Source organism: Clupea harengus, chromosome 7 (assembly GCF_900700415.2).
Source record: "Clupea harengus chromosome 7, Ch_v2.0.2, whole genome shotgun sequence".
In the NCBI taxonomy this organism is placed as follows: Eukaryota; Metazoa; Chordata; class Actinopteri; order Clupeiformes; family Clupeidae; genus Clupea; species Clupea harengus.
The window spans coordinates 3,434,193-3,455,566 of NC_045158.1; the positions used below are offsets into that span (position 1 = coordinate 3,434,193).

Below are 21,374 nucleotides of genomic sequence, written 5' to 3' on the forward strand. Positions count from 1 at the left end.
CGTCCCACTCGGCCAGCTGAGGTGTCCCATTGCCGATAGATGACTGCTTTTGGTCTGTGGATAGAGAAGAAATGATGACTCAAATTAGCAAGTGTAACAACATAAACCTGCAGGCGTCCACTATAACTCCTTTAGGATGTTAAGCCATCTGAAAATGTTGAACTCACCACAGTCCTCATTGCTGAACTCTTGGGACAATTTCACCAGCGAAGTTGCCAAGTCATCTGCATCGTCAGCTGTTGTGAGGCCCCTCCGGCTAAACCAGCCAAGCAACCTCTCCCTCCTCTCCTCCTCCAGCCGGTCTCTCTCTGCTGGGGTCAGAGCCTCAAATCTCCCAGGCTGCAGGGTCTGCTGGGCATTGCTTCGCATTCGCGGCTGGTACCTATTCCAGTCCAACCTCGGACGAAACACAGGCCTTGTATTTAGGGGGGTCTTTGTCTCCAGAGACTTAATGTTAGCATCTGCGCTAGAATTGGCCATGTCCAGAGACACCACCACAACTGCTACACTAGCACCTCCGTCCATTCTCTCTCCAGTTCTCTCCTTCCCCTCATCCAGAGACATATCCTTCATCTCAGCACGCTGCACCTCAGGGATGGCCATCACAAGGTTCTTCAACCTCGTTTCTTCAACATCCTTTCTATTCCTGACGGCCATCTCCTTCTTCTGGTGCTTGGCCTCCTTCCTCAACTTTTTCTTGCTAAGGGTCTTGCTTGCTTTCTCAATCCTCTGCTTTTTTCTCTTTCTCTCTGCTTCCACCTCTGACCTCAATGTCTTGCCCTCCGACTCCTCGTTGGGCATTGGTAGGCAGCATCTAAAAAGATTACACAGCTTCATATTTCACAACTATCCTCTTTGAAAACTCAAATTAGACTGAGCAGCTCTTTGGAAATCACTGAAGATTCTACTTCGTCTCAGAATGCAAGTAAACATTCCATATGAAGTTACCATGGCTAAAATGTGTTCTTTTAAATCTGGGGGCAGCAACAATGGGTTTAGAATGTTCATGTTATACTGCCCAACCCACTATTTCTTCCTCTTTATTTTAAATTACAAAGCACTGACTCTTATTAAAGAAAAAGAAAATGTTATAAGTGAACTTTGTCAGCTTTAAGTAAAGTGACAAATAGATAGTGTTGTTATGAACAGATATGAAATTATTATAAGATAGGATAAGGCATTATAAGTGAACTTTGTCAACTTTAAGTAAAGTGACAAATAGATGGTGTTGTTATGAACAGATCTAAGATTATTATAAGATAGGATAAAGCATTATGAACTTGTTAAAACAAATGAGTGCTCTGACAGTAAATACAACAGGATACAGATGAAAAGCCCATTTTATTGTCATTTCAATAATGGCAGAACATTAAGACAGACTCAACGTCGTCTGCTCATTGCTGCTGGGGCAGCATAGTTAATGTTATTATTAGCTAGTGAATCAGATCAAGCCCAACACTTTTTATTCCATGAAGTTAGTTTACTACATTCAGATATAAACCAGAACATTAATAGGTATCTTGCATATTTACCACAATTTGGCGATTGATAAGTCAATCAAACAAGGTCATTCTATTCGATAGCCTACTGTACTGAGCAGCCAAAATAGCAATGTAATATTAAAAAGAAGATATGATAAATTTACAAAAATGTGAATTAGTAAAATACATAAGAATAGAAAGGCCAAAACTAAAAACACATCCAGACATGTCAGACAAATAAGATTATCAGAATCTAGAATACAAAGAAAATGGATAAGAAGAGAATGGATTCAAATCGGCCAAAAAATAACTCACAATAAAAACAAATCAGAATTACAAGTGAATTCGACCCTCACACTGAACTAAACATACAACCTCAGACTGAACTAAACATACAACCTTAGACTGAACTAAACATACAACCTCAGACTGAACTAAACATACAACCTCAGACTGAACTAAACATACAACCTCAGACTGAACTAAACATACAACCTCAGACTGAACTAAACGTACAACCTCAGACTGAACTAAACATACAACCTCAGACTGAACTAAACATACAACCTCAGACTGAACTAAACGTACAACCTTAGACTGAACTAAATGTACAACCTTAGACTGAACTAAAATGCAACTAAATCCAGAGTATAAAAGTGAGTTTTTTGACTGGTTTTAAAAGTCTGCTTTTTAAAAGACACATCTGTGTTTCTGTGGCATGTGCTATATATATATATATATTTGAAAATGAAATGTCTTTGTTTGCATACACAAGTGTATGGACCAATCTGCCCTCGTAAGGAAACGCATGTTTAGTGTGCTTGTCCTGCGTGTAAATGTGTATCTGTCGACCTGTGTGTTTCCCCTGCATGTCTGTGAGTGTGAATGGTACAATAATCTGCACTCCACATCTTCAGACTCCTCAGGGCTACAACAGCCTCACTGATGATCCTTCGTAAACCCAAAACCCAGGGTAGAGTGTGTGAGTGAATGTGGTCTGGACTCTGCACAGGAGGGTCATTGTGTCAGAGATGCTGTAGAAGGCCAGAGTTCCTGCCCTGTGATCCACATACACTCCTATTCTGGAGCTGCGTACCAGACGGAGGTCAGACTCTTTATTATTGTGTTTGAAAACGGTTCTGATTGGAGAACAGTGTAATTTCCAGGAGCTACGATTCCATCCAAACCTACTGTCTTCAAACTGTCCTTTCCTGCCGATGCTTTTATATGAAACTGTTATGTCAAGTGTCCCACTCCACTCAACCTCCCAGTAGCAGCGTCCAGACACACCCTCTCTACACAGCACCTGACACCAACTATCAAATCTCTCTGGATGATCAGGATATGACTGGAGCTCATTTTTCTTTTCCACCCTCCTGTTCCTCTCAGACAGATGGAGGTATCTGTTTGCTGTGTTTGGATCCAGTGTGAAGTGGCATGAGTCTGATGGAGGAGATGACAAGACAAAGGTTTCTCATGTTAACATCTCACTGAGTAAAGGTTAAAGTGAGTGTGTGTGTGTGTGAGTGTGTGTGTGTGTGTGTGTGTGTGTGTGTGTGTGTGTGTGTGTGTGTGTGTGTGTGTGTGTTTGTCTGGTTCTTCATATATATTCCACAGGAATGAGTGGATGTGTGGGATCCTTCACATGTGTGTGTGTGATTTGTGTGAAGAACAGCGCAGGTATTCCTGGGATTTCTGTATCTAGATGATCATTTGGATACAGCTGATTAAATATCTCCATTGTAACACACTACAGTGGGGCAGGGGCGGAGATCCCATTTCATTGTAGGGGGGGACAATACATGGTCAAATTTCAGAGAGTAATTCCGGGGGGGGGGGGAGATGAAAAAATTGCTTTCACGAGAGCTAGCATAAACTGCTAAATACCGAATTCTCTTATCACATTTACAAACAGAAATTCGAAGTCATTTTAGAATTCTCTAAACAACATTAAATGTACTAACACGAAATATTTATTTACAGAAAAATAATGTCCAAAGTTCAAGAGAACTTGTTGCTCAAAATAAGTTATAAAACAGCTCATAGACACTTCGACATGGAATCGAACTAGTAACCTCTTGATAATATTACGACTTCTCTACCCCCTGTACCACTGCCACCCCATGTCGCAATACCAACATAGTTAATGGACCGCAGGAAAAGATAACATTAATTTACCTTCAGATAATTTAACAAATCTGGAGAGGCACTGAGATGTAGACCTACGTTTATTAACTAGCATGAACCTGCCCCTGACATGACAGTGTCCTAGACTGTCTAGCTAGCTATGTATAAACTATATAATCTATGAATAAACTTATGTATACTTGTGCATATCGATTGGAACTTCGTAAATGAAGTTTAGAAAAAAACTTCTTCTTTACATGTTCTTACTGTGTTCGAGAATGAGGTAAATCTCTTTACATATCGTGTATCATAGCGGCAGCGACAGGGGACAGAGTAGGAAACAGTCTGACAATCTGACCGTGTAGGCTACTGGGCTGATTAACTGAAACACGGAGCTGCCGGTAGCCCTGCCCGTTGGAAACAGCATGTGAACCAACCCACTTTGAGGAATAGGGGGAACATGATTTTTCAACACTTGGCACCGTGGCACTAGACTGGATGTGGACTCATGTTGGCCTACAAGAGCTGGAGAAAGACTTTGACTCCCCCACCGCAATAGTGGGTTCCGTGCTCCCCCACGTCAATGGTGGGGTCCAAATTGGCCAAGTGGTCCAAATAAGCCCAATGGGCTTCCCTATTTAAAGGGTGCCTTAATTCATGAGGAGAGGCATGAAGGGTTAGTGCTTACCCGGTGCGAGGTTAGGTGTTAACACTGTGTGAACACTGTTTGAACACTGTTTGCCTTGTTTTGTGCCTGTACTTAGCTTCATGCTTAATTTCTGGGCCCAGTTTGGGGCCTAGCTTGTGCCCCGAGCGTGCCGGTATTGGGCCTAAATGGGCCAAGCAGGTGCCTCGGGTGCCAGGCGCTTGAGTTACAGTAAGTACTGTTTGTATTGTGATTTGTTTGTTCATTGTGTGGACACATGTTTTGGTGTCAACATAGAGGCCCGGGGAAATAAATGTATATATTTTTATATGAAGCCACCGTCTCCTGCACCTTGTTTTTCACACCAAAAAAACCACCTCAGTCCCTCACAACATGTATGTGTGGAGCTGTGTGTGTTTGTGTGTACAAGTGTGTGTTTGTAACTCACATGGTAAGAGTTGCTCTCTTGTCTTTGGTCCTGTTGTCAACTTGGTTGGGAATTTAGTTACTGTAGATACAGAGAGCATCACATTATTATCAGTAACTGCTGTGACGACCCCTCCACGCCACTAGGGGTCTTTTCCCTCTTGCTGGTTCTTTTCCAGGTTTCCACATCAGGCTGATGAGTTACACCTGTGCCCGGTTTGGCTCTGGCCTATATCAGGACTCCTTCTCCAGTTCCCGAGGAAGATCCCTTCCCTGTTGCTGACGGCTGCGTTTTGACTTATCTTTAGTTCACTATTTTGTAAATAAATTGTTGTAACTTCGTTCATCCCTCGTCCATCTCCCATTCAGTTGACATAGTTTTGAGTCAGGCTGTGTCACACTGCCTCCAATATCACTGTCCATCACATTACAATGATTCTCTCTCTTTCTAGTGCCCTGATTTTGTGCAATTAAATATAATACTAATTTACTCTTGCTAATCACAGATCATATCAGTTAGGGTCAGCGTTGGGCTACAGATGGGCTACAAAGTATACTTCTGCATTACAACGTTAACTCGAGTAAGTTTGGCAATGTCACAGTACAGGAATATTACAGGAGGAAATCTTTCCTGTGAGGAGGATTTTTCAAAAAGTTATATCTCAGGGGTAAAGTGTTATTAAAGGCACAGTCCTCCAATCTGGCAAAAGGTTGTTGAAATTTGAGCTCAGCAGTCAATCTAATTACACGCCTCCCTTACGTGATTTTGAGGCGATGTGCTGATTGGCTGGAATAGTGCATCGGTCAGTTTAAGCCACTATCTTTGTTTCCCATTTCCAGAGCCATGTCTGAGTGCACACACTGAATGGACCGCTAGACAATTTTCCGAATTTGACAGAACCTGTTTGGATTAGAATCGTGAACTGTAGTTTGTGGACAAAACACAATGGGAAATGATGATTGACAATAAACTCTAAATGCCCAACAAGTCATTGCTGAAAAGGAAGTACCTCTACATCATTTTCACTCCCGCTAATTTTGGTCATTTTGCTGAAAGCCTGCTAAACTCTGTGCTCGTAATTAGGAAGCTTTACAAAAAGTGAGAAGTTACATATAGAATTTTCGCATGTCACATTCGGAATCACATGTAAACACTTTCACCCAAGAAATGCCCAAATATGTTTAGGGAGTAGCTAAAGGACTTACTGGATTGGAGAAGCCCCTCTTTGGTGTAAGTCCTTGCGACTGGGAGCTCAGGATCAGAATCTGGGAACCCAACATAGATAACAACACAACGATCTGAGGACCAGGGCAGTATTGTTCTGCTTGTGCATTAAACCCCATGGGTGAACACATTTTCACCAAAAGGCTTTTAGTGTGGCAACTAGTTGCCTTTTCATTAAAAAAAATCCTGCAATTCTCTGAGGCTTTCAACATGGCCTAGCTTCATACATGAAGAAACGTGTGACTGTAGCACTGACTTTAGTTCCCTGCTTCCCTGTATGCTAATTATTGCTTGTGACTGAGGGAAAACTGGGTTGGCAACATCTGTTGAAAGAAACCAGAAATACTAACACAACTTGCAGCATCTTCAAATACATAGGACTGGGCTGTTTTGGAGGTTTACAGTAACAGAACTTTGTCAGTAACAGTAACCTTGTTATCGCATTCATTATTATACGTTTTTTTTTTTTAGAAATTCTTCTAATTTCTAAATATGTTGTAACAAAATGTCTTGTGTTGAAAACAGAAATGTGGATGGAATTCATATGGGATGGGAGTTACGTATATTATTACATTTACTTTCAGTTGCTGTAGTCAGTGTCATAGTTTGAATATATGTGTTTATAAGCCTTTCTTATTAATGTGGCCAGAGTCAGATGATCCTCCTGTGCTCACAGCTTTCAGTCAATGGCTTGCATGTGTGTGGTGTGTAGGTGTGTGGACGTATGTGCGTGTGTGTCTTTGGTATACTTTGACATTTGTTTTTTGAGCACTAATTAATGTGCAATCTGCAATTATACTTATTAGAACTATAACATCGGCAATTATACTTATTAGAACTATAACATCTGCAATTATACTTATTAGAACTATAACATCTGCAATTATAATTATTAGAACTATAACATCTGCTTATACGTATGTCTGGACTTGCACCTCTATGACTGTGTTGTGTGCTGTGACACTTTATGTGAAACACATTGTGTGGCTTTGTGTATGTAGAAATAAAGTCCAACTCAACTTGACTTTAATATTGTAAGTTTGTGAGCATGTGTATGTAGCGGGGTGACTTACATTGTAAAGACTGGATGATCTGGACTTTTGTCACTATTGAGGTGAAAGAAACATCCATTGATACATTGACTGGAATCATGCAAATATTTTTTAATGTCGTCATGATTTATTCATAATTTTATCCCACCTGCTGCAGACATCTTTTTGGTTTCCTGTCTGTGGAGAACTTCCAGTCTCTCCTTCAGTTGCACCTTCAGAGCAGAGACGGATTCCCTCACAGCCTCAAAAGAGAAGCTTTGGTTGAAGGTCATGCTGGGTAAGTCTTTAGAGCGAGGCGAAAGAGTCCCTGACTGAACATGCTACAGCGAAACACACAACAGAGAATTGAGGGAGAAAAGCAAAAAAAAATGGCCTGACCTTATCTGATGTGGTATGTCATTGTATAGATTTTTCAGAAAAAAACTTGGATTTGTGGAAATGCAGAGCTAGTTTTTCATGGTCTCTTGTATATCAACATACCTGAAGGAAATGAATGTGATCCTCTGTTTGTGAAAGCTGCTCCAGCTCAGCGTCTCTCCTCTTCAGCTCAGCAATCTCCTGCTCCAGTCGCTTCAGGAGTCCTTCAGCCCGACTCACCTCAGCCTTCTCCTGATCTCTGATCAGCTCTTTCACCTCAGAGCACCTTCTCTCAATGGAGCGGATCATCTCAGTAAAGAGCTTCTCACTGTCCTCCACTGCTGTCTGTGCAGAGCTCTGTGGAGACACACAAAAAGGAGAGGTCCATCTAAAGCAGCCCACTCACTCAGCTCCTCCACACAGCCTGGTACCCACAGTGTGGCTCAGAGGAGCTGGAAAGTGGCTCAGCATTACAGACTCCTGTCTGGTTGACTGGAGGAGAGCCCTGATTGAGCCTGAAATGGCTCCTCCAGCAGCCAGCTGTTGTCCTCCTCTCCTCTGGTCAGTACTCACCTTGAGAGTCTCCACAGCCTTCCTCAGCTCCTGCAGCTCCTTCTCTCTCTCCTGGATTCTCTGCTGGAATCTCCTCTGGGTCTCCCCCAAGCACTTCTGATGACAAACCGAAGCACACAAATGCAGGTTCTATATTGAGGCACTCAATAAATAAATTAAATAAACAATAATTTTCTCCCTGCCAGATCCATCTTTGAGTTCAAGGCTTTATTCATTTTTTTAAAGCACTTTCATGAACAGACAATCTAATAAGGCCTTATGCTCAGTTCACAACACGACACTGGTGTCATCAAAGTACTTTATACTTTAAGTCTCATAGTCTGGTGTTATTATACCTTATATATTTGTCAGGTATATAGACTGTATATCCAGACCTGAAGTAGAGACTGATTTTGGAGGGGATACCTCGTTCTTAATAATGACTGGGGACATCACGCCACCCAGTGGTATTATAAAAACCTAATGGCTTACAGCCATTAATCTAATTGTTAGCTGCCCTTATTGTTATTGTCTTACATGTGTCAGTGTAATTCTTTAGTTAGCAAACATGAGGATAGGCATGTAGCCTCGACTGTAACAACAACATACAACATTTCTCTTGTGGCCAATGGGAATTACTTAGGCAAAGTAGTGTACAGCAGTAAGCTAAGTAACAATCTGCAAATGTATCGGTCTGTAAGTATGGGAGCTCACGTGTCATGGTTGTTTTTGTGCCAACAGGAAGTATCACTGAACAGGTTAGAAAACATCTGGACAAGTAGTTTTGATGAACAGAATCCCATGAGTCCCAATAGAATGTAAAGAATCCCATCACTAGCATAGAGGGAACATTTAGTTGAAGATTTCTCCAAAACTGTTGTAAGACAAATGGTGTCTGCCTTAAGAAATTAAGGATGTTTGTCGAACAATGACAACCAGTCTGACAACTCTACCGCTCTGGAATTCATGTAATGGCTGTTCCTGATTCTGTTAACACCAGTTATTGATTCTAAAACGGAAACTGTTCTGTAAAACACACTGGTCATTACCTGTTTTTTAGTCCTTTCTACTTCAGCTGAGACCAGGTCATGGTTTTTGTGTTCATACCTCGCACACAGACAGCACACAGATCTCTCATCAGTACGACAAAACATTTCCAGGGGCTTCTTATGTTGGTCACAGATCCTCTCCTGTAGCTGGCTTGTGGCTTCAATCACTGGGTGTTTTCTTCCTGGGTTCAGATCATTGTGAGCTTTGAAGTGAGTTTCACAGTAAGACAACAGACAATCCAGACAGGACTTCACAGCTTTGAGTTTTCTCCCAGTGCAGACGTCACACTCCACATCTCCAGGTCCAGCATTACAACAGGGAGTAATAGGAGAAGCTTGGATTCTGGTCTTCCTAAATGTCTCCACCATTTCAGCAATCAGAGGATTTTTGTAGAGGGTAGGTCTGGGAGTGAAAGTGTGTTTGCACAGGGGGCAGCTGTAGACTCCTCTTTGATCTTCCCGATCCCAGCAGCCCTCAATGCACCTCATGCAGAAATTATGTCCACAGGGAATAGTCACTGGATCCTTCAGCAGATCTAGACAGACTGGACATGTGAAGGAGTCCTCTTCTTTCTTGAAAATAGCCTCTGCCATTTTGTTTGCTTTCTCTCACAACCACAAGCACACTAAGAGAAAGACCTGCCAAGTGATACTTAAGTTTCGTTTTCCCTAGAAACATGGTGTGCTGAGGAGTGGCTTCCTAGTTGTCATTTTGTGTGGGCGTTTCAAGTTCAGAAGGAGTCTGGGAAATATTTATCCTCACAATTGAGTGCGTTTGATACTCCAGGCCTAAAACCTGCTCTTCCTGAATCACAGCAGTAGAGAAACAAAACAGCAGAGTTTGCAGAATGTTCAGGCAAGCTGATGTGTTGACGACTTAGCTCTTTACTAAACTAAAACCCTTTTTGTCAAATTCAGCTAAATTGGGGTTGTAAAGGTTGTTAATCTTTAAACCACTCTGTGAATGTGTGTGTGTTTGTGTGTGTATGGTTGTGTGTGTGTGGTTGTGTGTGTGTTACACCCCTAAAAAGCAGGGAGAAATAATCACAAGTTGATGTTTCCTCAGTGAGAACATTTACTCGAATCAATCATCAAACACAGAGTTTACAAAAAAACAACAGGTTGGCTGCAGTTGAATACATACCTCATTGACGTTACAACCATATTTAAGCTACAACCATATGCAGGGTTTCCCTGAGACATAATTCTCATTTTCTCTACCGCTGCCGGTAAACAGCATTAGGGGCGTAACTATGGGGGGTGGGGTGTCGGGGCCCGTGGCCGGGCCCACAGATATACACGCGACGGGCCCTCTCTCCAAGTACAGCGACAGGCATCACTCGACGGACCCACCCTCAGTCTCAGTACAGCGTCAAATTTTCTTGGATATAATTATGTTCAAATACGCGCTGTTTTTTAACTCTTCAGAGTGTCAAATGCTATATATACACTTGAAAAGGCAAACTTATCTCAGTCATGGTTGTTATTATTTTTTAGGGAAGAGTAGCAATTTATAACAAAATCATATACTTATCCTACATACACTATAGAAACTATTAAAAAACTTATTTTCTTTGGTATTTTTGTGATTAGCAATGATGATTGCTGGGTAATATGTATGTTGTTGTCCAATGTCAAGTCTCTATTTGATCATGTGACAATACAATACGCTATAGTTAAACCAATTTGAAGGTCTGATAACCTAGTTCATTGTGCACAGCACAACTTTACTCGTAACAATGCCTTTTAAGCACAAGCGTCGAAGTAGAAAAGGGCAAGAGAAAAAAGAACAGGAGGAGAAGGCGGCAAAGCTGCCTAAATTAGATTATTTTGGCTTTTTAACCAGCCCGTCAACTAGTCGCCAGCCCACGGAGTCAGCAGTGCATCAGTTCAGCTGGGATCAGCATCGCTGCTTCCGCCCTCAGTGGTGTGTCAGCAATCATGCAACAGGTAACCTATGGCTATTGTGATAGATATACACTTCAAGACAAGTTATAGCCTACATACATTATGGTAGGGCAGGATTACTAGGCTACAAGTTGGGTAAATAGTGGTCGCTATTACTTTCTAACAATTTTTACGGTAAGAAATGTTCCTGCTGAGAGTCAAACAAGACTTAGTTCATTGTGTACACACCCATCGCTTCTAAAAACACGTAAGGTTGATTAATTAAACACTATTTATATCGATAACAAACACCTTTGATTAGCGTTTTTTTTTTGTGTGTTAGGGGGGCCCGTCATAATATCTTGCACCTGGGCCCGTCGTTATTTCGTTACGCCACTGAACAGCATGCAGCCATAACTGAATAGACTGTCACAAAACCCATAAACGTTACTGAAAGAACAACATACAGACAGCCGTGTAAAATATGTCTACATGTCAGAAAACCTATAAGGTTTACTAAAAAAAATATACACAAATTACTGTATAATATACAGTGACATAAGTGCACATGTGAATTTGTAGTCATGGGTTGAACTCAGCTAATAACCTGAGGGGTTTCGTACACACACACACACACACACATACACACGCTAGCATACTCAGTAAAACAGTGTAAAATATCCACAATATGCCTAAAAAACGTGGAGGAATAATCATGAGAGTCATAGGATGATGTTTCCTCAGTGAGAACAATTACCAGCATGAGGAAAATACCGCCATCTCCCCTGGATCTGCGGGTGGACACAAAAACGTGCACGTATATTTGTGTATGTGTGCGCATGTCTTTCTATTGATTCATAGCCTTTCACACTGCTAGCACTAAGTAAATGCAAAAGTAAAGTTCTAGGTTACATGAACTATTACGTAAAGTACTGGCTGGGGCTGATTCAAAGGGGTTGCCAGATCTGGGGCAAAATCAGAGTCAGCCGCCATCTGGCAACCCCTTTGATCGGGGCCAGATTTGTGCCAGACCCTCCCTCCCTCCCTCCCTCCGTCTGTCGGTGTGTGTGTGTGTGTGTGTGTGTGTGTGTGTGTGTGTGTGTGTGTGTGTGTGTGTGTGTGTGTGTGTGTGTGTGTGTGTGTGTGTGTGTGTGTGTGGTTGCTTGTCATTCACTGAATTACTGCCAATTATATCCTGTGTGTTGCATTAATCTGAGCTGTGGTTCAGAGGAGTGTAACTGATGACTGACCATAATGGAAATCGAAGCCAAGCCAAAACCCAGGGTAGAGTGTGTGAGTGAATGTGGTCTGGACTCTGTGCAGGAGGGTCATTGAGTCAGAGATGCTGTAGAAGGCCAGAGTTCCTGCCCTGTGATCCACATACACTCCTATTCTGGAGCTGGCCACTAGAGGGAGTTCAGTCTCCTCGCTATTGTGTTTGAAAGAGTAAGCAGATTTGGAGCAGTCCAGGCTCCAGGACTGATCGTTGCATCCAAAGCCACATTCATGGCCGTGTCCTTTCCTGCTGATGTCTTTGTAAGAGACGGCGACGGAGACCTCCTCCCCACTCCACTCCACCTCCCAGTAGCAGCGTCCACACGTCCCCTCTCTGCATAGCACCTGCTCCCAGCCATCAAAGCGGTCGGGGTGAGAGGGGTAGGGCTGGTACTCGTCACAGTGTGTCACCCTCCTGTTGCCCTCAGACAGGCAAAGCTCCCTGTGCGCCGTGTTTGGGTCCAGGGTCAAAGGTCGGGAATCTGGAGGAGACGGCACAAAAGAGATGGGTGTGTCTTCATCACACACCACAAACACGCATATACAGCACAAACATACATGCTAGCAAACACACACACACACATATACAGCATAAACATACATACTATCAAACACACACATGCACACCGCACACATATACAGCATAAACATACATACTATCAAACACACACACACACACCACACACATATACAGCATAAACATACATACTATCAAACACACACACACACACACACACACACCACACACTTATATACAGCATAAACATACATACTATCAAACACACGCACACACACCACACACACACCTTCCATATCTGTTCTTCATAACAGTTTACTAAAGACCGTTTTTGAGTGCAAAGTAATACTAGTTACGGCAGGCTATTTGGTGTGTGTAGCTTACACTGTAAGAACTCATCTCTGGTCTCAGGTTCAGGAGGCAGAACACTCTGAACTTTAATCACTGTGGAGAAAAAAAAGTAGAATACAAAATATTAGGATAAATGTGCAGATTGTCAAATAATTTGTGCAACAGCATATTGAGAATTTACTGACATTCTATTATATCAAAGGATATACAACTACAGTAGCTAATAATGCCAATTCAAATCACAGCATACATGCTCGAAATCAAAGCAGAGGAAACACATTCCAGACATTTAGCTCCTAAATAAAACAGTGAAATGTTTTGCATGCTTACAAAAGTTTCCCAGTCTCTCTGTCAGTTCAGTGACAGACTGCTTCACCTGATCAAAGGCAAAGTGCTGGTTGACCTTGATGGTGGGAACACCTTTACTGCCATGAGGGTCACACACAGGCTGAGAAGTCTAGAGGCAGAAGGCAGAGGTGGGGAAACAGGGTAATATACTCAAACAGAAGTCACTGATTCATTCCTTTGGGAAAAAGGCAGTGCAGTTTGAATGGGAGTGCACTGCATCATATGATGGAAGACAGTGACCCTGGTGTCAACATCTAAGAAATACATTTTTATAATTTATCATATATATTATAGCCCAATAGAGAAGGCAGAAATTATGGTGTTTTTAATCCAGCTAGTAATGATGGTAGAGAATTATCTCTGTATAATTTGTTTTAATGTGTAATATGTTCATGTGTATTACCAGCATTGCTTAAGGCAAGAGGGCCTCTACTTTATACAGTAGCAGTAATAGTTTGTGGTTGTAGTTACTTTAAACATTTTAAACTACTCACACAACCTGTACCACAGACTCACAGCTGACTTTGTGTAGATGGCCAATTTAATTTCAGTCCAACCCAGTTTAGGAGGGCACCATATGTACCTGAGGGAGATGGCTTGTGTTGAGTGAGAGGGGGCGCCGGCCCAGACGAGCGTCCTTCCTCAGCTCACCGATCTCCTCCTCCAGCCTCCTCAGGAGCTCTTCAGCCTGCTGCAGCTTGGCCTTCTCCTCAGCTCTTCTCTCTATGGAGCGCAGGAGGCCACTGAAGATCCTCTCACAGTCCTCCACAGCAGCCTGGGCACAGCACTAGTAGGAGACACAGAGGATGTCAGAGGAAGTCATTTCTGGACTTCAAAAGGGTCTGGCTTAAAGGTGTGGTTCGCGATTCTTGTTTGTCAAATTCAGCTAAATTCACCTCAGGGTCCTCTAGCTGTTTGTTCAGTTTGTGTACGTGCACAGTCGTGGCACAGTAAATGGGAAACAAACATAGCCATTAATACTTTCAGCCAATCAGCACAATACTTCAGGAGCACAGAAGGGAAGGGTGACATTTGATTGGTTGTTGAGCACAAAGATCAACAACCTCCTGCCAAAATCTCAGCCTCTCTTTTAAAAGAGTCAATGTTAGCTGATAGGACTCCTCTCCGGATGAATGGAGGACAGAGGCCCAAAACAAAAGAGGAGTCGACCCAAACAGCAATCCCAGACAGTTGGTCTGACTACAGGGCCTCTCACTGGATGACTGGAGGAGAGCTCCTGGCTCCTCCAGCCTCTCCTCTGGTCAGTTCTCACCTTGAGAGTCTCCACAGCCGTCCTCAGCTCCTGCAGCTCCTTCTCTCTCTCCTGGATTCTCTGCTGAAATTTTGTATGTGATTTATGGAACTCCCTCTGTGGGTCAAAACACAGTTCCACTTAATGCTCCTGCATTTCAATAGACAGCGCATCTCTCTTTCTCTTTCCAGAGCAAACAACCAACACCTACATTACAAAAACACATATGATCTAATGAAAGTATATGTCGTGCTATAGTACTCTATAAGTAGGGGGAAACGGTACCCTATACAAGAGGTGTGACACTATCAATGTATCTTAATATCTCTTAAAAATCCAAATATCTTATCACTGTAACTGGTATAATAACATAATCAAGTATGATTTATGTATAATCATAGGTATTTATCTCCTCTGAATCGAAAAGTACGGGCTGTGAACACAATGCTAAAAAAGCTAAAAAAATATATATAATTGTTGTGCCTGCTGAGACCACTAGGTGGGGAAAAATTGGCGTATCAGGACCAGGGACGTGCACAGGAGGGGGCTAAGGTTGCCCGGGCAACTGCCTGTCTGCCCTCCTCGACTCAAGTTGCCCCTTCGAAGGAAATTATAATTTTTTTTAAATAGTATAGCGGCTGCAGAATTTCATATAGGCCTAGATAAAAAAATCGCAGAACATGTGCATGGGGGAGGGGGCGTGGCGGCGGCGGTTAGTGATCGTGATATAGGCAGAATATGCGCGCAGGGGGAGGGGGCTTGGCGGCGGCGGTTACAAAAATGAACGTGATGCCCTTTTTTTCCAGGGCAGAGCAAAGGCCCTTCAAAATTCCTGTGCACGTCCCTGATCAGGACTCCATGTATATCACTGTGTGATGTCATGCTGCTCAGCTGTGTTGCCTGAGCATTCTCTTTAGTGCTCACCTGTTTGACAGTTGGCTCTGCAGTCGCCGTGACTACCTGCAGGCTCATGTGTCCGTCTGTTGGGCGCAGATAGCAGAGACACTGCTGCTGGGAGTGACAGAAAACCTCCAGAAGCTTCTCGCTGTGAGTCCAGATGTTGTCTCTCAGCTGCTCGACTGCACCCAACACCTCATGTTTACCTTCTGGTCCTACTTCTGCAGACACTTGGCAGCCCGCCTCAGTGTCTGAGCCTTCATCTACAGCACGGTATCTGACAGACTTGCGCTTGACAGTAGAGCAAAACTCACACTTTACGTGTCCAGGAATAAAGGAATGGCGGGTGGATGAAGCAGCAGCCAGTCTTGTCCTCACCCTATCCACCAGATGACTAATCAGGGGGTTTTTGTTGAGCACAGGCCTCTGTGGGGACGTCTGTCTGCACTGGGGGCAGCTGTACCAGCCTCTCTGCTCGTCCTGGTCCCAGTAGCTGTTTATGCAGCCCATGCAGTAGTTGTGTCCGCAGGGAATGGCGACCGGGTCTCTCAGCAGGTCCAGACAGATCGGACAGAAGAACGAGTCCTGCTCTTTCAGAAACGCGTCTGCCATATTCACAGACTGAAATACAACACACACTCTCACAGACACACACACATACACACTCTCTTTCTCTTTCTCTCTTTCTTTCTCTCTCTCTCTGTCTCACACACACTTCACATGCAGTGGCTGGTGGACTGGAATGTGTTGCGTAGTTTTAGGGATCTGTGTTCTGCAGTGGTTTCCTGGGGAAGTGGCTTCAGGAAATGTGAGCGATACAGTTGAAGTGGGAGATGGAGAGAGCAGAGATCAAGAATGAGATAAGAGTGTAAGTCTTTAGAAGGCATCACAGACACAAAATCAGCTCACACAATGTTCAAACCAGCTACAGCAACCAAGCACCAAAAAAAACCACTGCATGGATCCGTGGTCATTACATTTAGTCATTTAGCAGACGCTTTTGTCCAAAGCGACGTACAAGGGAGACCAATAGTGTAACAATAAATACTATTTTATATAAGAAATAGAAAAAAAAGTGCAGGAATGTAACTGCTGGAAGTGCAAGTTATGTACTAGTAGAAGTGCAAGTTAGGAAGAGGCTCTCAGGTTAATGACCCCTTTCACACTTATTATTTCTCTTTTCTTCCAGTGCCACACGGGCTTTTGGACTTAGGCTATACTCACAAATTATAAGTTACTAATTATGGTAATAAGCTTCCTTGATACTCTTTCAAAATCACACAACTTAGCTCAATTTATTGAGATGTGTTTGTGGTAGATGCAGTCTGAAATGATCCATGTTGAGGCTTGTTTGTTTTTGCTTCCACAAAGGATGGCAAACGGGAGAGATATGATGACACAGTATGGCTAAACATCCTTTTTATTTCTGCAACAGCAGGCAGAGAAATAGCGCAATTAGTATTTTCATCATTCATTTTTTTTTCTTTGTATCAGTGGAGTAAAATAAGACATAACAATTTTTATACAAAAAGGGTCCCAACATTCCAGCTTTGTGTTTTTCTCTGCTCCACTACCCTACTTCACCCGTTATGACAACTTGGAAAATGAAAAAGTCTTTCACCTCTCTGACCTGTTTATCAGGCATGGATTGATGTTTTTAACAGAGCAGGCTGCATTTCTTAGTATGAACTTGTGATGAATAGTAATAGGCATCAGTTCTACAGTTCTATAGTAAGATGCTCTAATTCACTCTAACGGACCAAAATGCAGTTGTGATATACAGCAGTATGCTGCATAGGCTCTACAATAGTACCATTCAGTGCAATACACAGTATTTTACTTTGTGAAAGACTTTTTCACATTCAACCAATGTTAAATATCTACATGAGACAGCTATCATTGAATATCCATAATTTTAAAATGTACAGTTCTAACATTTAGCAAATATTGAGACAAAATAGAATAGCAAATCTTTGGTGTACAAAAAAATACTAAATTTGACAAGCAAAAACAGTCACATTATCTATTCTATTCTGTTGTGGCTGAGTTTGGTCTGGAGAAATACCAGAATGAAACGCAGAAAATAGAGAACGGGCATTAGAATTAGCCACTACTATGTAACAACTGAATGAAAACCCTCTCTGTTTTTAATTGAACTCAACATTTGTTTGAAACAAAAACATACATCTGCTCTTGACGCTGGGTATCACTGAAGCCCTGTGCAACAAATGACCCTTAGAGAATATAGTCAGTTTGATGTCTTTGTCTTAATGGCCCACTTTGACTAAAGGCCCTAGAACAACTCTCAGGGCCTCATTTACTAACAGGATTGCGCCCATTTCAGGCGTAAAATAGCAGGTAAAAACATAAACCCGTATTTACAAAGGCAGTGCACTTTAGATTATCGCTGCTGGGAGGGCATAAGGGAAAGTGGGTGTTTGTCGCAAGGGGTGGGAGGAGATGCGGAAAGTGCGCCTAATTATGTATTTGTAACGAAACAAGAGGTGTTTCAGCATGACATATCAGCTGCTGCCAAATGAAAACGATGTGCCTGCGAGAAATTTGAAAAATACAAACATCAGAAATGTTTTTTTATTTGTTTTATGTTTATATTTGATATATCATTTAATATAGGCATATACAAAATTGTCCCACCAGCTAGCTGTATGGCCACGCTTTACCCAGAATCTCCGCTCATTGTATGGTTTACTTTAAACCGTATTTTCACCAATAGTTCAAGCACACGAGTACAGTGCTCGCCTTCTGCGCAGGAGTAACGCGTATCTATTCAGGAAAAGTACTTGTACTCGAAGTACACTAACTAAAGCAAAGTAAATTGTAGAGACAGAGCAGCATATTCATTTCACCTTCCATGTTTATTTTGACGTTATAGCCTCTCGAGCGCAAGCTACCCCTAGTGCCATGCCAACCGATCGTCTGAAAACTTCAGTTGCCCCTGTCCACGCTACAACTCCAGTTTTCAAATGTATCTGCCTAGGGCAGCGTTTTTGAAAAGCATGGTTTTCAGTGTTTAGGAATACGCCGTTTTAAAGTGAGGAGTGTCATGTATTCCTACCAGACTATTTAACGGGATGATATGGAGCAGTTAACTGGCTATTAACTATCCTAGCTATCTCTAGTTTAGGGAACCATCTTAACAGTTTGCAGTTGCCTGTGTGTGATTAACTCATGTTAATATGCGTGAATATGAACTTGTGAACATAAACTCGTTAATATGAAGCTGCACAGGCACCCTGAGGGGTAACCATAGCAACCCAGAAACTCAATGTTTGCTGAAAAGTTTAATTTCCCAAAATCAGCTCACCAATAAAGGACAGTCTTGAACAGGGGCGGTTTTTCCTACAGGCGGTGGATGGATTAACGAACGGAGCTCAAGGGGCCCCTAAGCCAGAGCCTCTGCGTGAAGTCGCTGTGAGGAATACTGAAATACTAAGAATTCACGTGTTGTATTTTCAACTTTAGCAAATGGATTGTATGTAATCTTGCTAGTTAGCTAACGCTAGCTAGCCAGTGACTTGTGACGTTCCTTGTTATTGCCATTCAGTCGAAATGTCAGTTCAAGTTCAGCTGTACCGCAATTTGCGTCATTTTGCGTCATAAAAATGTGAGTTATCATAACAACGTTAGTTTTGGTGGAGCGAGCTAGCCAGTTAAATTAGACATGATTCAACTAATCAAGAGCTATGCATCTTAAAAAAAATGAATACACCAAAATGTTTAATAACTACTTAATAGCTACATTTTACAAATGATGATAACACATACTTTTGTTATCTCATTTTAGATTCACTTTTAGAAGACTAAGAAAACATTATTTGCAGGCGATTGGGAAGATGACGTTGAGTTGTGTGTGTGTCCATAAACAGTTGAACAGGGGGTGTGGCCGGAGCGTAGTCCAGCACAGTCGTGACATTTTCTCAGTGATTTGTTCTTGAATTAATGTTTGTTCATTGTTGCGATCGTTGTTGTGTTTATGTGAAAGAAATGCAGTCTTACAGGGCAAAATAGCGTTTGAAAGTTGCAATTCCGTTTTCGTGGAAAAAAAAAATATATACTATTTGGGGGGGGCGCCAGGAGTGAAGCTCGCCTAGAGCGCCAAATGTGCTAGGGCCGCCCCTGCACCCAGGCCTACAGTTCATCCAGGGCCGACCTGAAGAGGGGCATCAAAAAGGCCAAGCATAGCTACAAGCTAAAGATTGAGGAGCACTTCAAAAACAACACAGACCCCCAACACATGTGGCAAGGCATCCAGGCCATAACGGACTATAAACCCACCAACACCTCCCCCCAAACCGGCGAAGCATCACTCCCTGATGAGCTTAACAGCTTTCATGCACACTTCGACAGGGACAACCAGGAGGCGGCCATCAAGGCTGTGCTCACTACAGACAACCAGCCCCTCACACTCTCCTCCACAGACGTGTGTGCTGCACTGAGCAGGACTAATGCACGAAAGGCTGCTGGCCCTGATGGCATCCCTGGACGGGTGCTCAGGGCCTGTGCTGGGCAGCTGACTGAGGTCTTGACTGACATATTCAACCTGTCACTGGCCCAAGCAGCTGTCCCCACGTGCTTCAAAACCACCTCCATCGTGCCGGTGTCAAAGTACTCCAAGGCAGCGAGCCTTAATGACTTTCACCCAGTTGTACTCACTCCAACCATCATGAAGTGCTTCGAGAGGCTGGTCCTGGCTCATCTCGAAACATGTCTACCACCCACACTGGACCCCCTCCAATTCGCCTACCGCCAGAATAGGAGCACGGAGGATGCCATCTCCACGGCACTACACTCCACGGCCCTTTCCCACCTGGACAACAGTAACACCTACGCGAGACTGTTGTTCATAGACTTCAGCTCTGCATTTAACACCATAATCCCCTCCAAACTGATCACAAAACTCAGTGATCTGGGCATCAACACCTCCCTCAGTAACTGGATTCTGGACTTCCTAAACAACAGACCCCAGTCTGTCAGGTTAGACAACAACACCTCCTCAACCCTCATCCTGAACACTGGTGTCCCACAGGGCTGCGTGCTGAGCCCTCTCCTCTACTCATTCTTCACCTACGACTGCACAGCTGTACATGGTTCTAATACCATTGTAAAGTTTGCAGACGACACAACGGTGATTGGCCTCATCAGCAACAACGATGAGTCGGCCTACGGGGAAGAGGTCCAGCACCTGGCAGAGTGGTGTGCCAACAACAACCTGGCTCTCAACACCAAGAAGACCAAAGAGTTAATTGTGGACTTCAGGAGGACCAAAGGTGGCGCACACACCCCGATCTGTATCAACGGGACGGACGTGGAGCTTGTCGCCAGCTTTAAATTCCTGGGTGTCCACATTTCCGAGGACCTCTCTTGGACCCTCAACACCTCAACCTTAATCAAGAAGGCTCACTAGCGTCTCTTCTTCCTGAGGAGATTGAAGAAGGCCCATCTGTCTCCTCTGGTGAACTTCTACCGCTGCACCATTGAGAGCATCCTCACCAACTGCATCTTAGTCTGGTATGGCAGCTGCTCTGTTGCGGACCGCAAAAGGGTAGTGAAAACTGCCCAACGCATTATGGTTCCCCACTCCCCACCATTGAGGCTGTTCAGCGCAAAAGATGTCTGCGGAAGGCGCGCAGCATCGAGAAGGACAGCTCCCATCCCAACCACAGACTGTTTCCCTCCTCCCCTTAGGGAGGCGCTACAGGGCCCACCGTTCCCGGACCAGCAGGCTCAGGAACAGCTTCTTCCCTGCGGCTGTCACCCTGTTGAACTCTGCACCACGGTGATAGCCCCCCCTGGCTACCCCCTCACACTCCTTCCTACAGTGACTGTATTCCCCCCTCTACCCTGGCCTGACTGCCACACACCTCCCTCCAGCCACTGAACATTTGCACTAAATTGTTCATTTGTCTATATC

The 21,374-nt window shown here is 43.3% G+C and overlaps 2 protein-coding genes across 2 annotated transcripts; both read right to left on the reverse strand.

Annotated features, from left to right (window-relative positions):
• Positions 1 to 1,322: 1,322 nt before the first annotated feature.
• LOC105898449 (tripartite motif-containing protein 16-like) lies at positions 1,323 to 9,731 on the reverse strand. Its single transcript, XM_031570176.2, has 8 exons — positions 8,916 to 9,731; positions 7,888 to 7,983; positions 7,438 to 7,671; positions 7,106 to 7,277; positions 6,979 to 7,011; positions 5,887 to 5,946; positions 4,703 to 4,762; positions 1,323 to 2,924 (listed from the first exon to the last, which is right to left on the reverse strand). Exons 1-8 carry the CDS (start codon positions 9,507 to 9,509, stop codon positions 2,410 to 2,412), a joined length of 1,764 nt encoding a protein of 587 aa, XP_031426036.1. The 5' UTR covers positions 9,510 to 9,731; the 3' UTR covers positions 1,323 to 2,409.
• Positions 9,732 to 11,927: 2,196 nt separating this feature from the next.
• On the reverse strand, positions 11,928 to 16,354 carry LOC105898448 (E3 ubiquitin-protein ligase TRIM11-like). Its single transcript, XM_042708193.1, has 6 exons — positions 15,470 to 16,354; positions 14,567 to 14,662; positions 13,877 to 14,080; positions 13,276 to 13,402; positions 12,979 to 13,038; positions 11,928 to 12,559 (listed from the first exon to the last, which is right to left on the reverse strand). Exons 1-6 carry the CDS (start codon positions 16,052 to 16,054, stop codon positions 12,027 to 12,029), a joined length of 1,605 nt encoding a protein of 534 aa, XP_042564127.1. The 5' UTR covers positions 16,055 to 16,354; the 3' UTR covers positions 11,928 to 12,026.
• Between the last annotated feature and the right edge of the window lie 5,020 nt (positions 16,355 to 21,374).